The sequence below is a fragment of the Canis lupus genome, chromosome 7 (genome assembly GCF_003254725.2).
Source record: "Canis lupus dingo isolate Sandy chromosome 7, ASM325472v2, whole genome shotgun sequence".
In the NCBI taxonomy this organism is placed as follows: Eukaryota; Metazoa; Chordata; class Mammalia; order Carnivora; family Canidae; genus Canis; species Canis lupus.
This window is the reverse complement of record NC_064249.1, coordinates 35251296-35267661: the sequence shown is the minus strand read 5'-3', so window position 1 is coordinate 35267661 and position 16366 is coordinate 35251296. Positions and strand designations below refer to the sequence as shown.

At 37.3% G+C, this 16366-nt stretch overlaps 1 protein-coding gene across 23 annotated transcripts in view; it reads right to left on the bottom strand.

The window, feature by feature from the left end:
• Nucleotides 1-16366, bottom strand: part of CATSPERE (catsper channel auxiliary subunit epsilon) — a 199335-nt gene that overhangs the window by 85897 nt on the left and 97072 nt on the right. For 14 of the 23 annotated variants that reach the window (XM_049112415.1, XM_049112418.1, XM_049112414.1 and 11 more), the window contains one exon: nucleotides 8577-9069. In XM_049112415.1, the coding sequence (XP_048968372.1) occupies nucleotides 8577-9069 (493 nt within the window). Of the gene's footprint in view, nucleotides 1-8576; nucleotides 9070-11647; nucleotides 11700-16366 lie in introns of all 23 variants that reach the window. The other 9 variants (XM_049112405.1, XM_049112409.1, XM_049112408.1 and 6 more) reach the window with 1 other exon arrangement.

Genomic DNA, 16366 nt, shown 5'->3' with positions numbered 1-16366 from the left:
CAGCTTGCATTCCCACAGACAGTACAAGAGGGTTCCCCTTTCTCCACATCCTCTCCAACATTTGTTGTTTCCTGTCTTGTTAATTTTTGCCATTCTCACTGGTGTGAGGTGGTATCTCATTGTGGTTTTGATTTGTATTTCCCTGATGGCAAGTGATGCGGGCACTTCCTCATGTGCTTGTTGGCCATGTGTGTCTTCTTTGGGGAAATTTTTGTTCATGTTTTCTGCTCATTTCATGATTGTAATTTTTTGTTTCTTGGGTGTTGAGTTTGATAAGTTCTTTATAGATCTTTGATACTAGTCCTTTATCTGGTATGTCATTGGCAAATATCTTCTCCCATTCTGTAGGTTGTCTTTTCATTTTGTTGGCTGTTTCTTTTGCTAGGCAGAAAGAAGCTTTTTATCTTGATTAAGCCCCAATAATTCATTTTTCCTTTTGTTTCCCTTGCCTTCATAGATGCATCTTGCAAGAAATTACTGTGGCCAAGTTCAAAAAGGGTGTTGCCTGTGTTCTTCTCTAGGATTTTGATGGAATCTTGTCTCACATTTAGATCTTTCAACCATTTTGAGTTGATCTTTGTGGATAGTGTAAGAGAATGGTCTAGTTTCATTCTTCTGCACATGGCTGTCCAATTTTACACCACGTTTTGAAGACACTGTCCCTTTTCCAGTGGATATTCTTTCCTGCTTCATCAAATATTAGTTGACCATAGAGTTGAGGGCCCATTTCTGGGTTCTCTATTTGGTTCCATTGATCTATGTGTCTATTTTTGTGCCAGTACCATCCTGTCTTGATGATCACAGCTTTGTAATACAGCTTGAAATCTGGCATTGTGATGCCCCTGGCATTGTTTTTTTTTTTTCAATATTCCTCTGGCTATTTGGGGTCTTTTCTGATTCCATACAAATCTTAAGATTATTTGTTCCAACTCTGTGAAGAAAGTCCATGGTATTTTGATAGGGATTGCATGGAACATGTACATTGCCGTGGTAGCATAGACACTTTGACAATATTTATTCTTCCAATCCATGAGCATGGAATGTTTTTCCATCTCTTTGTGTCTTCCTCAGTTTCTTTCAGAAGTGTTCTGTAGTTTTGAGGGTATAGATCCTTTACCTCTTTGGTTAGGTTTATTCCTAGGTATCTTATGCTTTTGGGTGCAATTGTAAATGGGATTGACTCCTTAATTTCTCTTTCTTCCATCTCATTGTTAGTGTATAGAAATGCCACTGATTTCTGGGCATTGATTTTGTATCCTGCCACATTGCTGAATTGCTGTATGAGTTCTAGCAATCTTGGGGTGGAGTCTTTTGGGTTTTCTATGTACAGACAGTATCATGTCATCTTCAAAGAGAGAGAGTTGGACTTCTTCTCTGCCAATTGGGATGCCTTTTTTTCTTCTTTTTGTTGTCTGATTGCTGAGGCTAGGACTTCTAGTACTATGTTGAATAATAGTGTGAGAGAATGGACATCACTGTGGTGTTCCTGATCTTAGAGGAGAGGCTCTCAATGTTTCCTCATTGAGAATGATATTCGCTGTGGGCTTTTCATAAATGGCTTTTAAGACACTGAGGAATGTTCCCTCTATTCCTACACTTTGAAAATTTTTAATCAGAAATGGATGCTGTATTTTGTCAATTGCTTTCTCTGCATCTATTGAGAGGATCATATGGTTCTTGTTTTTTCTCCTGTTGATGTGACCTATCACGTTGATTATTTTATGAGTGTTGAACCACCCTTGCATCCTGGGGATAAATCCCTCTTGGTCATGGTGAATAATCCTCTTAATGTATTGTTGGGATTCTATTGGCTAGTATCTTGGTGAGAATTTTTGCATCCATGTTCATTAGGGGTATTGGCCTACAACTATCCTTTTTGGTGGGGTCTTTGTCTGGTTTTGGAATCAAGGTAATGCTGGCCTCATAAAATGAATTTGGAAGTATTCCCTCCATTTCTATCCTTCAAAACAGTTTTAGTAGAATAGGTATTATTTCTTCTTTAAATGTTTTATAGAATTCCCCTGGGAAACCAACTGTCCCTGGACTTTTGTGGCTTGGGAGGTTTTTGTTGACTGCTTCAATTTCCTCACTGGTTATTAGCCTGTTCAGGTTTTCTGTTTCTTCCTGTTTCAGTTTTGGTAATTTGTAGGTTTCCAGAAATGCATGCATTTCTAGATTGCCTAATTTGTTGGCATATAGGCTTGTATTGTGATATATTTCCCTCTTAGGACTGCTTTTGTTGTATCCCAAAGATTTTGAGCAGTTGTATTTTCATTAGTTTCCATGAATCTTTTTAATTCTTCTCTAATTTACTGGCTGACCCATTCATCTTTTAGTAAGATGCTCTTTAACCTCCATGTGTTTGAGTTTCTTTCAAATTTCTTCTTGTGATTGAGTTCTAGTTTCAAAGCATTGTGGTCTGAAAATATGCAGGGGACAATCCCAGTCTTTTGGTATCAGTTGAGATCTGATTTGTGACCCAGTATATGGTCTATTCTGGAGAAAGTCCAATTTGCACTTGAGAAGAATGTGTATTCAGTTGCATTTGGATGGAATGTTCTGCATATTTCTGTGAAATGTATTTGGTCCAGTGCATCATTCAAGGCCCTTGTTTCTTTAGTGATGTTCTGCTTAGAAAATCTGTCATTTGCTGAAAGTGCCATTTTGAAGTCTCCTACTATTAGTATATTATTATATAAGTATCTCTTTACTTTGGTTATTAATTGATATACTTAACAGCTCCCACATTAGGGGCATAAATATTCATGATTGTTAGGTCTTCTTGTTGGATAGACCCTTTAAGTGTGATATAGTGTACCTCTTTATCTCTTACTACAGTCTTTGGTATAAGCTCTAATTTGTCTGATATGAGAACTGCTACCTCAGCTTTCTTTTGAGTACCATTTGAATGGTAAATGGTTCTCTACCCCTTCATTTTCAGGCTGGAGGTGTCCTTAGGTCTAAAATGAGTCTCTTGTAGAGAACATGTAGATGGTTCTTGCTTTTTTATCCAGTCTGATACCCTGTATCTTTTGATGAGATCATTTAGCCCATTCATGTTCAGAGTAATTATTGAAAGATATGAATTTAGTGTCATCATAATACCTATTCAGTCCCTGTTTTTGTGGATTGTTTCTTTGAGCTCCCTATTTCTTTTAGAGGATCCCTCTTAATATTTCTTGCAGAGCCAGTTTGGTGGTTACATATTCTTTCAGTTTCTGACTATCCTGGAAGCTCTTCATCATTCTTTCTACTCTGAATGACAGCCTTGCTGGATAAAGTATTCTTGGCTGCATGTTTTTCTCATTTTGTACCCTGTATATATCATGCCATCCCTTTCTGGCCTGCTAGGTCTCTGTGGAGAGGTCTGCTATTGATCTGACATTTCTCCCCATATAAGTTAAGAATCTCTTATCTCAAGCTGCTTTAAAAATTTTCTCTTTATCTTTGAAATTTGCAAGTTTCACTATTAAATGTCCAGGTATTGAATGGTTTTTACTGATTTTTTGGGGGGAGGTCCTCTCTATCTCTTGGATCTGAATACCTGTTTCCTTCCCCAGATTAGGGAAGTTCTCAGCTATTATTTATTCAAACATACTTTGTTGTTCTCTCTCTCTCTCTCTCAGCCTCTTCTGGAATCCCAGTTAGGCATATATTCTTCTTTCTCAAGCTATCATTTATTTCCCTAAGCCTTTCCTCATGGGCTCTTAGTTGTTTTTCTTTTTCCCTCAGCTTCCTTCCTTTCTATCAACTTGTCCTCTATGTCACTCTTCCACTTCATTAACCCTAGCAGTTAGAGCATCAGTTTGGGTTGCATCTCAGTTAATCTATTTTTAATTTCAGCCTGTTTAGATATCAATTCTGCAGTAATAAAGTCTCTAGAGTCCTTCATGAGCCACCAGTAACTTTATAACTGTACTTCTGAATTGAATTTCTGACATCATATTTATTATTTTTTTTTATTTTTTATTTTATTTTATTTTTTTATGATAGTTATACAGAGAGAGAGAGAGAGAGAGAGAGAGGCAGAGACATAGGCAGAGGGGGAAGCAGGCTCCATGCACCGGGAGCCCGATGTGGGACTCGATCCCAGGTCTCCAGGATCGTGCCCTGGGCCAAAGGCAGGCGCCAAACCGCTGCGCCACCCAGGGATCCCCCTGACATCATATTTAAATCCAGATTCTGTAACTCTGTGGCAGAGAGTATTGCTTCCAGTTCTTTCTTTTGTGGTGAATTCTTCTTTATAGTCATTTTGTCCCATGCAGAGTGGCTGTATGAGTGGGCTGAATCAAAACTATCAACCATGACCTAAGTACAATACACCATAGATGATTGTGAAGAGGTCAGAGACCAAATAAAAGAAAAACAAGAACAGAGCAAAATAAAACAAAAAGTGAAAAAACAACTTTTAAAACAAAGTAGTAAAAATAAAAAAACAAAAACAAAAACCAAAATAAAAAAAATAAAAGCGAAAAGAGAAAAGGGGGGAGGAAGGGATGGTGGTGGCGAGGAAGTGGTAGTGGAGAGAGAATGTAGTCTCCTTGAGGTGTCCTAGAGGGTGATCCTCTTGTTCTGAGTGTATTTTGTTCTGTATGTTAGAAGATGCTCAATCCCAAATTTATATAAGCCAGCAATACTTATATAAAGACCCAACATGACCACAAAAACAGAAACAAGATAAAAGAGGGGGGCAGAATGGGAAGGAAGAGAGAACTCACAGAATGAACTAACATGGTGTTCCATTTGGTTCTGGGTGAATTTGGTCGTGCATTACAAGGTACTAACTTCCACCATTGTAAAACAAAATGAGACAGAAAAAAAAAACAAATACCCATATCTCATATATCTACCAAAATTAAATTGAATACACCGAAGGGAGTCCAGAAGTGAAAAATATATCTAAGACATGTAATTGTAGAAATATGAAAGTCAAAAAGGAAAAAAACTTAAAAATGAGTAGTTGGTAGTTAAGGTGGGAAAAGAAAAAATATTGGAAATTTTTAGCCTGATATAAAAACAAGTTGTAATGAAAAAAAAAAAAGGACCCTCTAGTTCTTTTTTTAAAGATTTTATTTATTTATTCATGAGAGACAGAGAGGGAGACAGAGAGGGAGAGAGAGAGAGAGAAAGAGAGGAGAGAGAGAGGCAGAGACACAGGCAGAGGGAAAAGCAGGCTCCATGCAGGGAGCCCAACGTGGGACTCGATCCCGGGTCTCCAGGATCACGCCCTGGGCTGAAGGCAGCTCTAAACGGCTGAGCCATGCTGGCTGCCCAACCCTCTAGTTCTATATACTATTTTCACTCAGTCCTGGAGCTTTCCAGTGCTGCTTGTTTAGTAAACTTCCATTTCCCTTGTTCTTCCAGCATTTGGTCTGCTGCACTGATTCTTAGGTGTTTGTGCCTGGGCAGAATTGTCCAGCCCCTTGCCTAGTGCTTGGCTCAGTATGAGCTGTTTATCCTGTGAGACCTTTGTTCCCTAGAGGCCCCACCTCTCCCAGGTACAATGTGGAACAAAGAGGAAAGAAAAAAAAGGCCATGGTCAGATTTCCAGCTCTGGAGTCAAGATCTCCAGGAGTAACTAACCAGTCTCCCAGTCTACACGGGCTACATGCTCCTGGGGCAGGCCTGGTGCACTGATCCACTGATCTGCACAGCTTGCGGGGCGTCCAGCAGCAGGAAAGGTCTCGCTTTCCTGTACCCTCCCCACTTCTTGTGGTCCCAGGGGGAATGGAGGATCTCCGGCTTTGTCCTCTGGCGCCCTAGGATCCAGAACCCTGTGCCGCTGGACCCACTCCCAGGCACTGCCTCTCCCGAAGGGAATGGAGGACAGCCACCTCCCTCTGCTGCCAGGCTCTAAAGTAACAGCAGCTCCAGAGCCAGCCCCTGTAACTGGCGGGCTTCTCCCAAATGCCCTGGAGGGCTGTGGCGCTCTAGCCCTTTACCGAGGGGGACCGGTGAGCAATCCCCCAGGCACCCCTCCTCTTATAGTGACTTCGGGAATCTTGATGCTTCCGCCCCTCCTGCGATTCTGCCCAATTTCCCTGCTAAGCCCTTTTCCATCAGGGAAAACTCAGGCGTGGATTTTTAAAATTCCCACTTCTCCAGGGCTGTGCTTTTGGGCCCTGGAGGCTTTTGCTGCTCTGCTTTAGCCCTGCTAGTCATGGTTCCCCTACTTTAGTTCTTTTTAATTTTTTTCACCTTCATACCTTATTAGTAGTGAATACATTTCTTTCTGTAGCATTCCAGCTGTTCTCTCTTTACATCTCAGGTCAAATTCATAGGTGTTCAGGATGTTTTAAAAGTTATCTAGGTAAGTTTGTGGGACCAGATGAGCTGAGGACCCCTACTCTTCTGCCATCTTGCCCCCCATTCTAAACTTTATTTTGGAATTCTGGTTAGACATCTTGGATCTTCTCCACTGAATTTTACATTTCAATTTTCATTAGTTTTACCAAAGCTTATTATATAAAATTTAATATTTTAGCATTTATTTTTACATATTAAAAATTTTGAAATACAATCCACATACAGAAAACGGATTGAATAGAAAAATATATAGCTGGAAGATTTGTGACAAAACAGAGGTCTGTGTAATGACCTTAGAGATTTAGAAATGGAATATCATCAGAACTGCTGAATGCCACCCAAGCGCTCTCACAGTCACTATGTTTTTCCTTTCTGGGATAATCACTATCCTAAATCTTACAGTAATGAGTTTCTTGCTTTTATTTTTACTAATTGCCTTGCCATTTGGTAGATTCCTTTCTCCTTATGTCTTCCATTTATTTAAATCTATTAAAGATATTTTATATTTTGTCAACTTTAATACCTGATGTCCTTGCGGGAATGATTCTATTCTTTATTGTTTCTCCTGACTCCCATGGCATCTTGTTTCTTTGTGTGTTTTGTCATTTTTTACTGTGAGGTCAATTTTTTTCAGAATGTTATCTGTGGAAAATTTTCAAAGCCTGAATTGAGGCTTAATTTCTCCAGAAATTGTTGTGTTTACTTCTGCTTGGTGCTAGCCTTAATGTTTTTTGAACTACACAGGTGCTGGGACTCTGGGCCCCAAAGCCCATGTGAGTCAGTTCCTGATGACAAATTTTATTTTATTTTATTTTTTAAAAAGATTTTTTTTATTGGAGTTCAATTTGCCAACATATAGCATAACACCCAGTGCTCATCCCGCCAAGTGCCCCCCTCAGTGCCCATCACCCAGTCACCCCATCCCCCGCCCACCTCCCCTTCCACTACCCCTTGTTTATTTCCCAGAGTTAGGTGTCTCTCATGTTTTGTCACCATCTCTGATATTTTCACTCATTTTCTCTCCTTTCCCTTTATTCCCTTTCACTAATTTTTATATTCCCCAAATGAATGAGACCATATAATGTTTGTCCTTTTCTGATTGACTTATTTCACTCAGCATAATACCCTCCAGGTCCATCCACGTCGAAGCAAATGGTGGGTATTTGTCGTTTCTAATGGCTGAGTAATATTCCATGTATATATAGACCACATCTTCTTTATCCATTCATCTTTTGATGGACACTGAGGCTCCTTCCACAGTGTGGCTATTGTGGACATTGCTGCTATAAACATCGGGGTGCAGGTGTCCCAGCGTTTCACTGCATCTGTATCTTTGGGGTAAATCCCCAGCAGCGCAATTGCTGGGTCACCTGATGACAAATTTTAAAGACAGACTTTTCTCTCCTTTGAAGAACTAAAGCTCACATAGATTTCATTATTTTGGAAAAATTTTGAAGGTTCATGTTTTATGAAAAAATGATTATCAGATGTCCTACCTTGCACAGGCCCAAGGCCTTGTGTCCAAGTACCAGAGATCTAAATATCTAAATTAGTATATGTGCTTACAGAAGGTGAGATGTTAGAATTGGCTTATGCCTCTGGATTAGTGATCTAGGACTACCCCATTCCTCTCAGGATTTCCCCTACTTCCATATAATCCAGCTATATCCTTAAAAAAAGTTTTAAAATTTTTACACAGCATTTTAGGTATTTTGTAACGTAATAGCTTTAGGATACCTTATTTACTATATTGTCAAAAGAGGAGTTAATTCATTTTTGAAAGTACACAGTCTTTGGGGGAAATAATTTTTTGGACCTTTTGCCCATGTCAAGGTAAAACAAAACTGTGATAATATGGCTAACTTATTCTTCATAATAATATACAAGATTTGTTTTATTCTCTTTTGTTGGAAGTGTATCTCTATAAAGAGGCCTCTGAAAAGTTAGGTTAGGAAAATGGACTTATTTATAACCATAAATTAAATAACTCTGCAAAAGCTGCATAGTATAGTATCTTATATATCACTGAATTTCATAACACAGTAGGGACGCCTGGGTGGCTCAGCAGTTAAGCGTCTGACTTCGGCTCAGGTTGTGATCCTGGAGTCCCGGGATTGAGTCCCGTGTTGGGCTCCCTGCATGGAGCCTGCTTCTCCCTCTGCCTATGTCTCTGCCTCTCTCTGTGTGTCTCTCATGAATAAAATCTTTAAAAAATAATACAGTAAATCTATCTAAATGTGTAAGTGTAATATATATAATATTTTACTGACCTTTAATAAATAGTTGATCCAACACCATTTTCTTGATGTAATGCCAATAATTCCACTATTGGGGAGATTTTCACTTATTCCCAGTCTTTTGAACTCAGTAAAACTCTTTATGTAAAGAACACCATTTATTAGAAAAAATATTCCATCCCGTGATACATTCACATCAGATATGCTGTGTCTTTCATCCTCAGTCAAAATGTTTGGAGGCACTCTGATTCTGATCCAAGTACGGAATGAATCATTTGTTTGAAAGGTTTCCATATCCGCTACCACAACAATATAAGAAGGAACACAAGCAATCCAGGTTGCCATTAACTGACTACCAGCTGGTGAAGAGATCGGTAAAAATCCAGGAATCTCAGGTATTGTCAACAACGGAAAGGTCTGCAGGAAAAGAAAATCTGCAATAAAGCAATCTTGAAAAGCCACTTGATTTCCTTTAATCTCCTTTAGCACATCTTCTGACGTCATTGGTACTGAAATACGCCAGGTCCTAAGAAAAAAACAGAAAACATAAAAATAAAATGGTCTCTCTCTCTTCTCTCCTCCATCTTGTACATTGTTGACATTTATTATCTTTAAAAATATTTTTTATTTTTATCAACATGAATCTGGGTTAAATTAAGTAGCACTAAAACGCTACCTCTGCCCCATTTCTCCTCATTCTTCACTCTTGTTCCCAAAGGAAAACAATCTTGACTCTTACACCTTTTTCATCTGCATTGTGTCTCCAAATTCTTATGCTTCTCTCTTAATATATGATTTTTACTTATTATCTATTGGCTTCTTATATGACAGATGAAAATGTATTTCTCATAAAAATATAACTACCAATACATCTCTTCTCCCAGTATCACAGCATTTAGCTAAATCTATAGTGTTTACATTGTTTTACTATGTGAATATTGTTTACTACTGTGTCAGTTATTTTGCTATAATTACATTTTCTTTTTTTTTTTAAGATTTTATTTATTTATTCATGAGAGACAGAGAGAGAAAGAAGCAGAGACACAGGCAGAGGGAGAAGCAGGCTCCTTGCAGGGAGCCCCACGTGGGACTTGATCCCTGGTCTCCAGGATCACACCCTGGCCTGAAGGCGGCGCTAAACCGCTGAGCCACCCAGGCTGCCCCATACATTTTCATATATACATGTATATTCATATTTCTTCTAGAGTTCATCATTATTTCATTTTGAAAATCCGTTGTTTCCTAAGTGTTCCAAAAGATAATGTGGTGGCCCATAATTTTTTCCATGTTTTAAATGCAGAGATAATCTAGTACTTGTTTCACTGCATTACTTTTTGGGCTAAAGGCATCATTCACTGGATCCAGCACTTTGATCTTTCTTGTTTTGCTAAAGTACATTCTTCAGTACATCTCTGTGAAAGTATATATGAACATAAATTTTTGAGACCCTGAATATCTGAAAATATTTTACACACCTGCTGGATAAATTCTCTAGGCAGAGAATTCAGAAATAATGTATCCCTTTTTTTCTTAGTATTCTCTTTTTTTTAAATTTTTTTTATTCATTTATGATAGTCACAGAGAGAGAGAGAGAGAGAGAGAGGCAGAGACCTAGGCAGAGGGAGAAGCAGGCTCCATACACCGGGAGCCCAATGTGGGATTCGATCCCGGGTCTCCAGGATGGTGCCCTGGGCCAAAGGCAGGCGCCAAACTGCTGCACCACCCAGGGATCCCTTTTCTTAGTATTCTAAAATTTGACAGGGTTAAGTTTATCTTTTGAGTGGATATACAGAGGAATTCATGAAAATAAGCATTCTCCCATGTATCTTGGAAACTATGAAAAATTCTGGGGAGTTTCTCATCAGGGCAATCCAGGAGACATCAGGTTGTAGATGTTCAGTAAATGTCTCCTGAGTTTCCTATTTCCTCAATGTATACATACTTGGGTGACGGCATTTTGCCCACTCAGAATGTGGTCCTGGCAGGGCAGGGGGACCCATGTTGGGGCAGTTGTAGGGTTGTCACCACACCTCTATACCCTAAACCATGCCACCATGAAACTCAGTGCAACTACTGCTTTATGCAAGCCACACTACTGACTCTATAACATCGGTTTCAAGTACAATTTCTACAATCATCAGTACCATTTTTTTACACTGTCCACTGGCTATATGATAATCTCATATATGTGTAGCCACATTATAATGAGGTATTGGTGACTCTTCTTTTTGGATGGAGATCTATTTATCTACAAGGCTTAGAAAGGAGCCAGCACTCAAGCCCTGGTCAGGGCATACCGACCATTTCAATATTCCATGTCTATCATTTTGGTTTCAAGTGTTGATTTTTTTTTAATGATTATACACTTTTCAAAATTATTTTCTTGGGAAGCCTGGGTGGCTCAGCGGTTGAGTGTCTGCCTTTGGCTCAGGGTGTGATCCTGGGTCTGGGGATCGAGTTCCTCATAGGGCTCCCTGTGAGGAGCCTGCTTCTCCCTCTGCCTACATCTCTGCCTCTCCCTCTGTGTCTCTCATGAGTAAATAAAATCTTTAAAAAATTATTTTGTTACTTCTTTCCCATTTTATAACATCTTAGTTTTCTTTTACATATATAATATCTTCTCTTATTTCTGTGAAGATGTTATTTATGCTTTTTTGTGATCTTTTCTTTTGCTCCCTGCTATGTTTTGTTTCCTCTGAGTTCTATTGTTCTCTCTATTGATTTAGGTGTCTGATGTTCATGTTGGAAGCTTTCTGTAATTCTGATAGTTTCTGGATTTCCTTTAATATTTAAGAGGGAAGTTGTAACAAGTTGTGTCTCAGTTCGGAGGGATACTTCTCACCCTTCTTGTACTCCATCATGCTTCTCCCCTTCTGACTCCAAACTTCTTTTAAGTAGGTCTGATAAGCTAATCAAAGAAAAATCCTCTTCTCTCTTGCCAGGAGGATATACACTAAGTTTCCATATTCAGGGAGCAGAGCTGGAGGAAAGAACTGAAGGCACACCAGAGGGTTCCCATCACTTTAGAATTCCCTCTGCAAGCCCTTAATAAATACAATTTCATGTTTTACTAAGTCAGTTACCACTTCTTTATCTCCTTTTACCTTCTGTTCTTGCTTCCCTTCCCATTGGTTCTCCTTGTAGGCTTACAACTACCTTAGTGAGATAATGGGAGAGAATAGAGATAAATAAATACATTTAATCTGCCATGTTTAGTTTATCTCATTTAATCTGAATTTTATTAAGTCATGTTCTGCTTAGAAACTCAGTGGCCCCTTAATTATATCTAAGAAAAAATTCAAGCTATTCCAAATTATTTTCAGGGCATCTCTATATTTTTTCCTATTCAATTTCACTTGCCATATTTTATTTCAGGTGTGTTCTTCCTGTTTGCCCACCAAAGCTGTGCTCTTCATCTCTCTTGGAGTGCTGATTTCATCTTCCTTGTGTTTATTTCACTGCCTTTTAATTCTTCCCAGAACTCTCTTCTATTTTGCTTTCTTGCTTTTTTCTTTTTTTGCTTTCTTGTTTTACCACAAAAATGTATCTTTAATAAGGACAATCTTTTCTAAACTCAGACTAGTCAATCATGTGAATGGTATTTTATGGCATCCAAGGCAATTTTTTAAAAAAAAACTAAACCTCTAATATTCTCTCCATATGCATGTTTTCTTTATGTTTCTATTAAAATACCACTTATTTAATAATTTTATTATGAATTTATCATATATACAAGAGTATATGACATACACATACATTTAAAGAATAATACTAAGATGAACATCTGTGTACTAATCACCTAGATCAAGAATCAGAATGTTACCAATACCTTAGAAATGTCCTATGCCTCTCCTTCTCCCATCCCCACCTGCTTACACATAATCACTGGCCTGATTTTGTTTGCATTTGTATTTATATTCCTGTGCTTTTTTAAAAACTAGTTTTGCCATAAAATGTCTTATTAAACAATATGCAACTGCATGGAGAAATAGAAAAATCTACTATATAGTTAGAGATTCAAAACTCCTCTTTTAGTAATTGACAGATCCAGCAGGCAGAAAATCAGTAAGGACATAATTGAATTGAACAGCACCATCAATCAAGTGTATCCAATTGACATTTAAAGATTATCTCTTCCAACAACAGCAGAATACACATTCTTCTCAAGTTCATATGGAACACTGACCATGACATATCATATCCTGGGTCATAAAATACATTTTAAGAAATTTTAAAAAATATAAAGTATGCTCTCAAAATACAATGTAATTAAGCTAAGAATCAATAATAGAAAGATAGCTGGAAACCCCCCCAGAGATTTGGAGATTAAACACTTCTAAATAACACATTAGTTAAGGAAGAAATCACAACTGAAGGTAAAAAATATTTTAAACAAAAAGAAAATGAAAAATGTTTTGAACAAATGAAAAAATAAAACAATAAAATTTGAGGGCTGCAGTGAAAGCAAGGCTTAGAGGGAAATGTATGGCATCAATGCATATATTAGAAAAGAAGAAAGGTCTAAAGTCAATACTCTAAGCTTCCACCTTGGAAAACTAGAGGAAAAAAAAAGCGATACAAACCTAAAGGAAACAGAAAAAAAAATTGCAGCAGAAATCAGTAAACTGAAAACAGAAGAATAGTAGAGAAAACCAGATGCCTTAATACCAAAACCAGATAAATACATTACCGGTAGAGTTGCAGACCTTTTGAATTCAACAATGTATAAAAAGAATTATATACCATGACCAAACAGGGTTTATTCGAGTTATGCGTGTCGGGTTCAGCATTAAAAGTCTATTAATACGATCCATCATATAAAAGATTTAAAAAGAAAAAAAGCATATAATTACATCAACAGATGCAAAAAAGCATTTGACAAAATCTGACACCCATTCGTGATAAAAGCTCTCAGATAACAAGCAATGGAGGGAAACTCCTTCAACTTGATAAAGGAGCATCTATAAAAAACCATACGAAATACTTAATAGTGAGAAATTAGATCCATTTCTCCTATGAACAAAAGCGAAGATGTCTCCTCTTACCACTCCTATTCAGTATCACACTGATAGTATCTTACTATCTACCATAGTAAGATAAAAAAATAAAACAAAAGGCATACATGATTGAGAAAGAAGTAACAAAATGTTCTTTATTTGCAGATGACATGATTATCTATGCAGAAAAAATTTCTGAGAACAAAGAACACATTTAAAAAATCCTGGAACTAATAAGTAATTGTAGCAAGGTTGCAGGATACAAGGTTAATATACGAAAGTCAATTCTTTTGCTTTACAAAACTAGTTAACTGACATAAATGTATTATTAAACAATATTTTTTTTAATTTTTCAGGTTTGTACCTTATATAGATGGAATCATACTGTATTTTTCTTCCATGACTTACCTTTTTCATTCAATGTTATGTTTGTGAAATTCACTCATGTTGATTTGTATTGCTGTGTTTGATTCATTTTTACTGCTGTATAATGCATATATTCTATAGCATAACTATAAGATGCCTACCCATCTCTCCATGAAATGGAAATTAGAATTTCAGGGGTTTTTTTTGTTATTAGAAACAATTCTGGTACAAATACACACATCTCCTGGTGCACTTGTGCATGGATTTCTGTAGAATATATGCTGCTATTGAATTGCTGAACTATTGGTATGGGCATCTTTAACTTTGCAGGATAATGTAAAATTACCTTTCAAATTGGTTGTGCAATATAAGTGTTCCCATTGTTGCAATGTGCTATATGTATATGGCCAGCCCTAGATGATAAACTAAGAAAATATTTCAAAATGCAGTGAGAAAATTAATGTAATTAAATTGTTACACTAGGAAATATTCACTTAATGCAAAGAAAACAATAGAGGAACAGAGGAAGAAAAAATACAGGAGAAATAAATAAAATGGCAGATATAGAATCAACTGTATCAATAACAACATTAAATATGAGTATACTAAATAGTCTAACCAAATGGCAGGGATTATCAGACTGATAACAAAATAAGTTCCAACTATATGGTGTCTATAGGAGATACAGTTAAGATTAAAAAGTACAAATACATTGAGGGGCACTTGGGTGGCTCAGTCAGTTAAGCACTTAACTTCAGCTCAGGTCATGATCTCAGGGTGCTGGAATTAAGCCCTACGTTGGGCTACCTGCTCAGCGGGGAGTGTGCTTCTCCTTCTACCTTTGCCCTTCCCCCTGTTTGTGCTCTCTCTCTTTCTCAAATAAATAAACAAATAAGTAAAATCTTAAAAGAATACAGGAATATTGAAAGTAAAGGGCAGAAAAATATGTTATGCAAAAGCAACCAGAGAAAGCTGGACTGGCTATAGTAATATTAGAGATGATAACCTTAAAGCAAAAACAATACAAAATAAAGAAGAACATTTTCTAATGTCAAGATACTCTGTCATTCATCAGGAAAGTATAATAATTACAAACATATTCATCTGACAACAGAGACCCCAAACACATGAAGTAAAACCTGACAGAATGAAGGGGAGAAATAGACAATTTAACAACAATAGTTGGAGACTTTGATATACCACTTTCAATAATGGATAGAACAACAAGCAAAACATCAACAAGGATATAGAACACTTAAACAGCACTCTATACCAACTAGACCTAACAGACATCTATAGGACATTCCACCCAACAACAGCAGACTATACATTCTTCACAAGTGGACAAGGAAAATCCTCCAGGACAGGCTATATATTAAGCCATAAGATAAACCTCAATACATATAAAAGAACTGAAATCACACAAATATTTTCTCGGACAACAAAGAAATGAAATTAGATGTCATATGGCTCACAATTTCAATCCTAGGTATACACCCAGGAGAAATAAAAACATTATGTCTAGGGATGCCTGGGTGGCTCAGCAGTTGAGCGTTTGCCTTTGGCTCAGGGCATGATCCTAGCTCGGAGATTGAGTCCTGCATTAGGTCCTGCCTGCTTCTCCCTCTGCCTATGTCTGTGCCCCTCTCTGTCTCTCATGAATAAATAAATAAAATCTTAAAAAAAACCCATTATGTCTACACAAAGACTTGTAAATAAAAGTTCACAGTAGCTTTATTCATAATAGTCCAAAAGTAGACACAACCAAAATGTCCATCAACTGAAGAACAGTTTTTTTTTTAAAGTTGGTATATCCATATAATGGAATATTATTTGGCAATTTTTATTCCTTTTTAGGAATGAATACTGAAACATGCTACAACATGGATGAACCCTGAAAACATTATGCTGAAAGAAGCCAGTTGCAAAAGACCATATATTGTATGATTCTCTTGATATGAAACATTCGGAATAGGCAAATCCATAGAGACAGGAAATAGATGAGTAGGACCAAGGGCTGGGAGGAGGAGGGAATAAGGTTTCTTTTTGAGGTGATAGAAATGTTCTAGATTTAAACAGTAGTGATAGTTATACAACTCTGTAAATCTACTGAAACCCATTAAATTGTACACTTTAAAAGGGCGAATCGTGTTTATGAAGTTCCATAAAGATATAACAATAGAGAAGAAACAAATGATACCTATAACCTTCCTACTTGCCTGCTAAGTCAGACAAGCCTTTAGTTGTTTTTTTTTTAATTTTTTAAAAAATTTTTATTTATTTATGATAGTCACAGAGAGAGAGAGAGAGAGAGTTTTTGTTTTTTTTTTTTAAGATTTTATTTATTTATTCATGAGCGACACACACAGAGAGAGAGAGAGGCAGAGACACAGGCAGAGGGAGAAGCAGCAGGCTCCATGCAGGGAGCCCGACGTGGGACTCAATCCCGGGTCTCCAGGA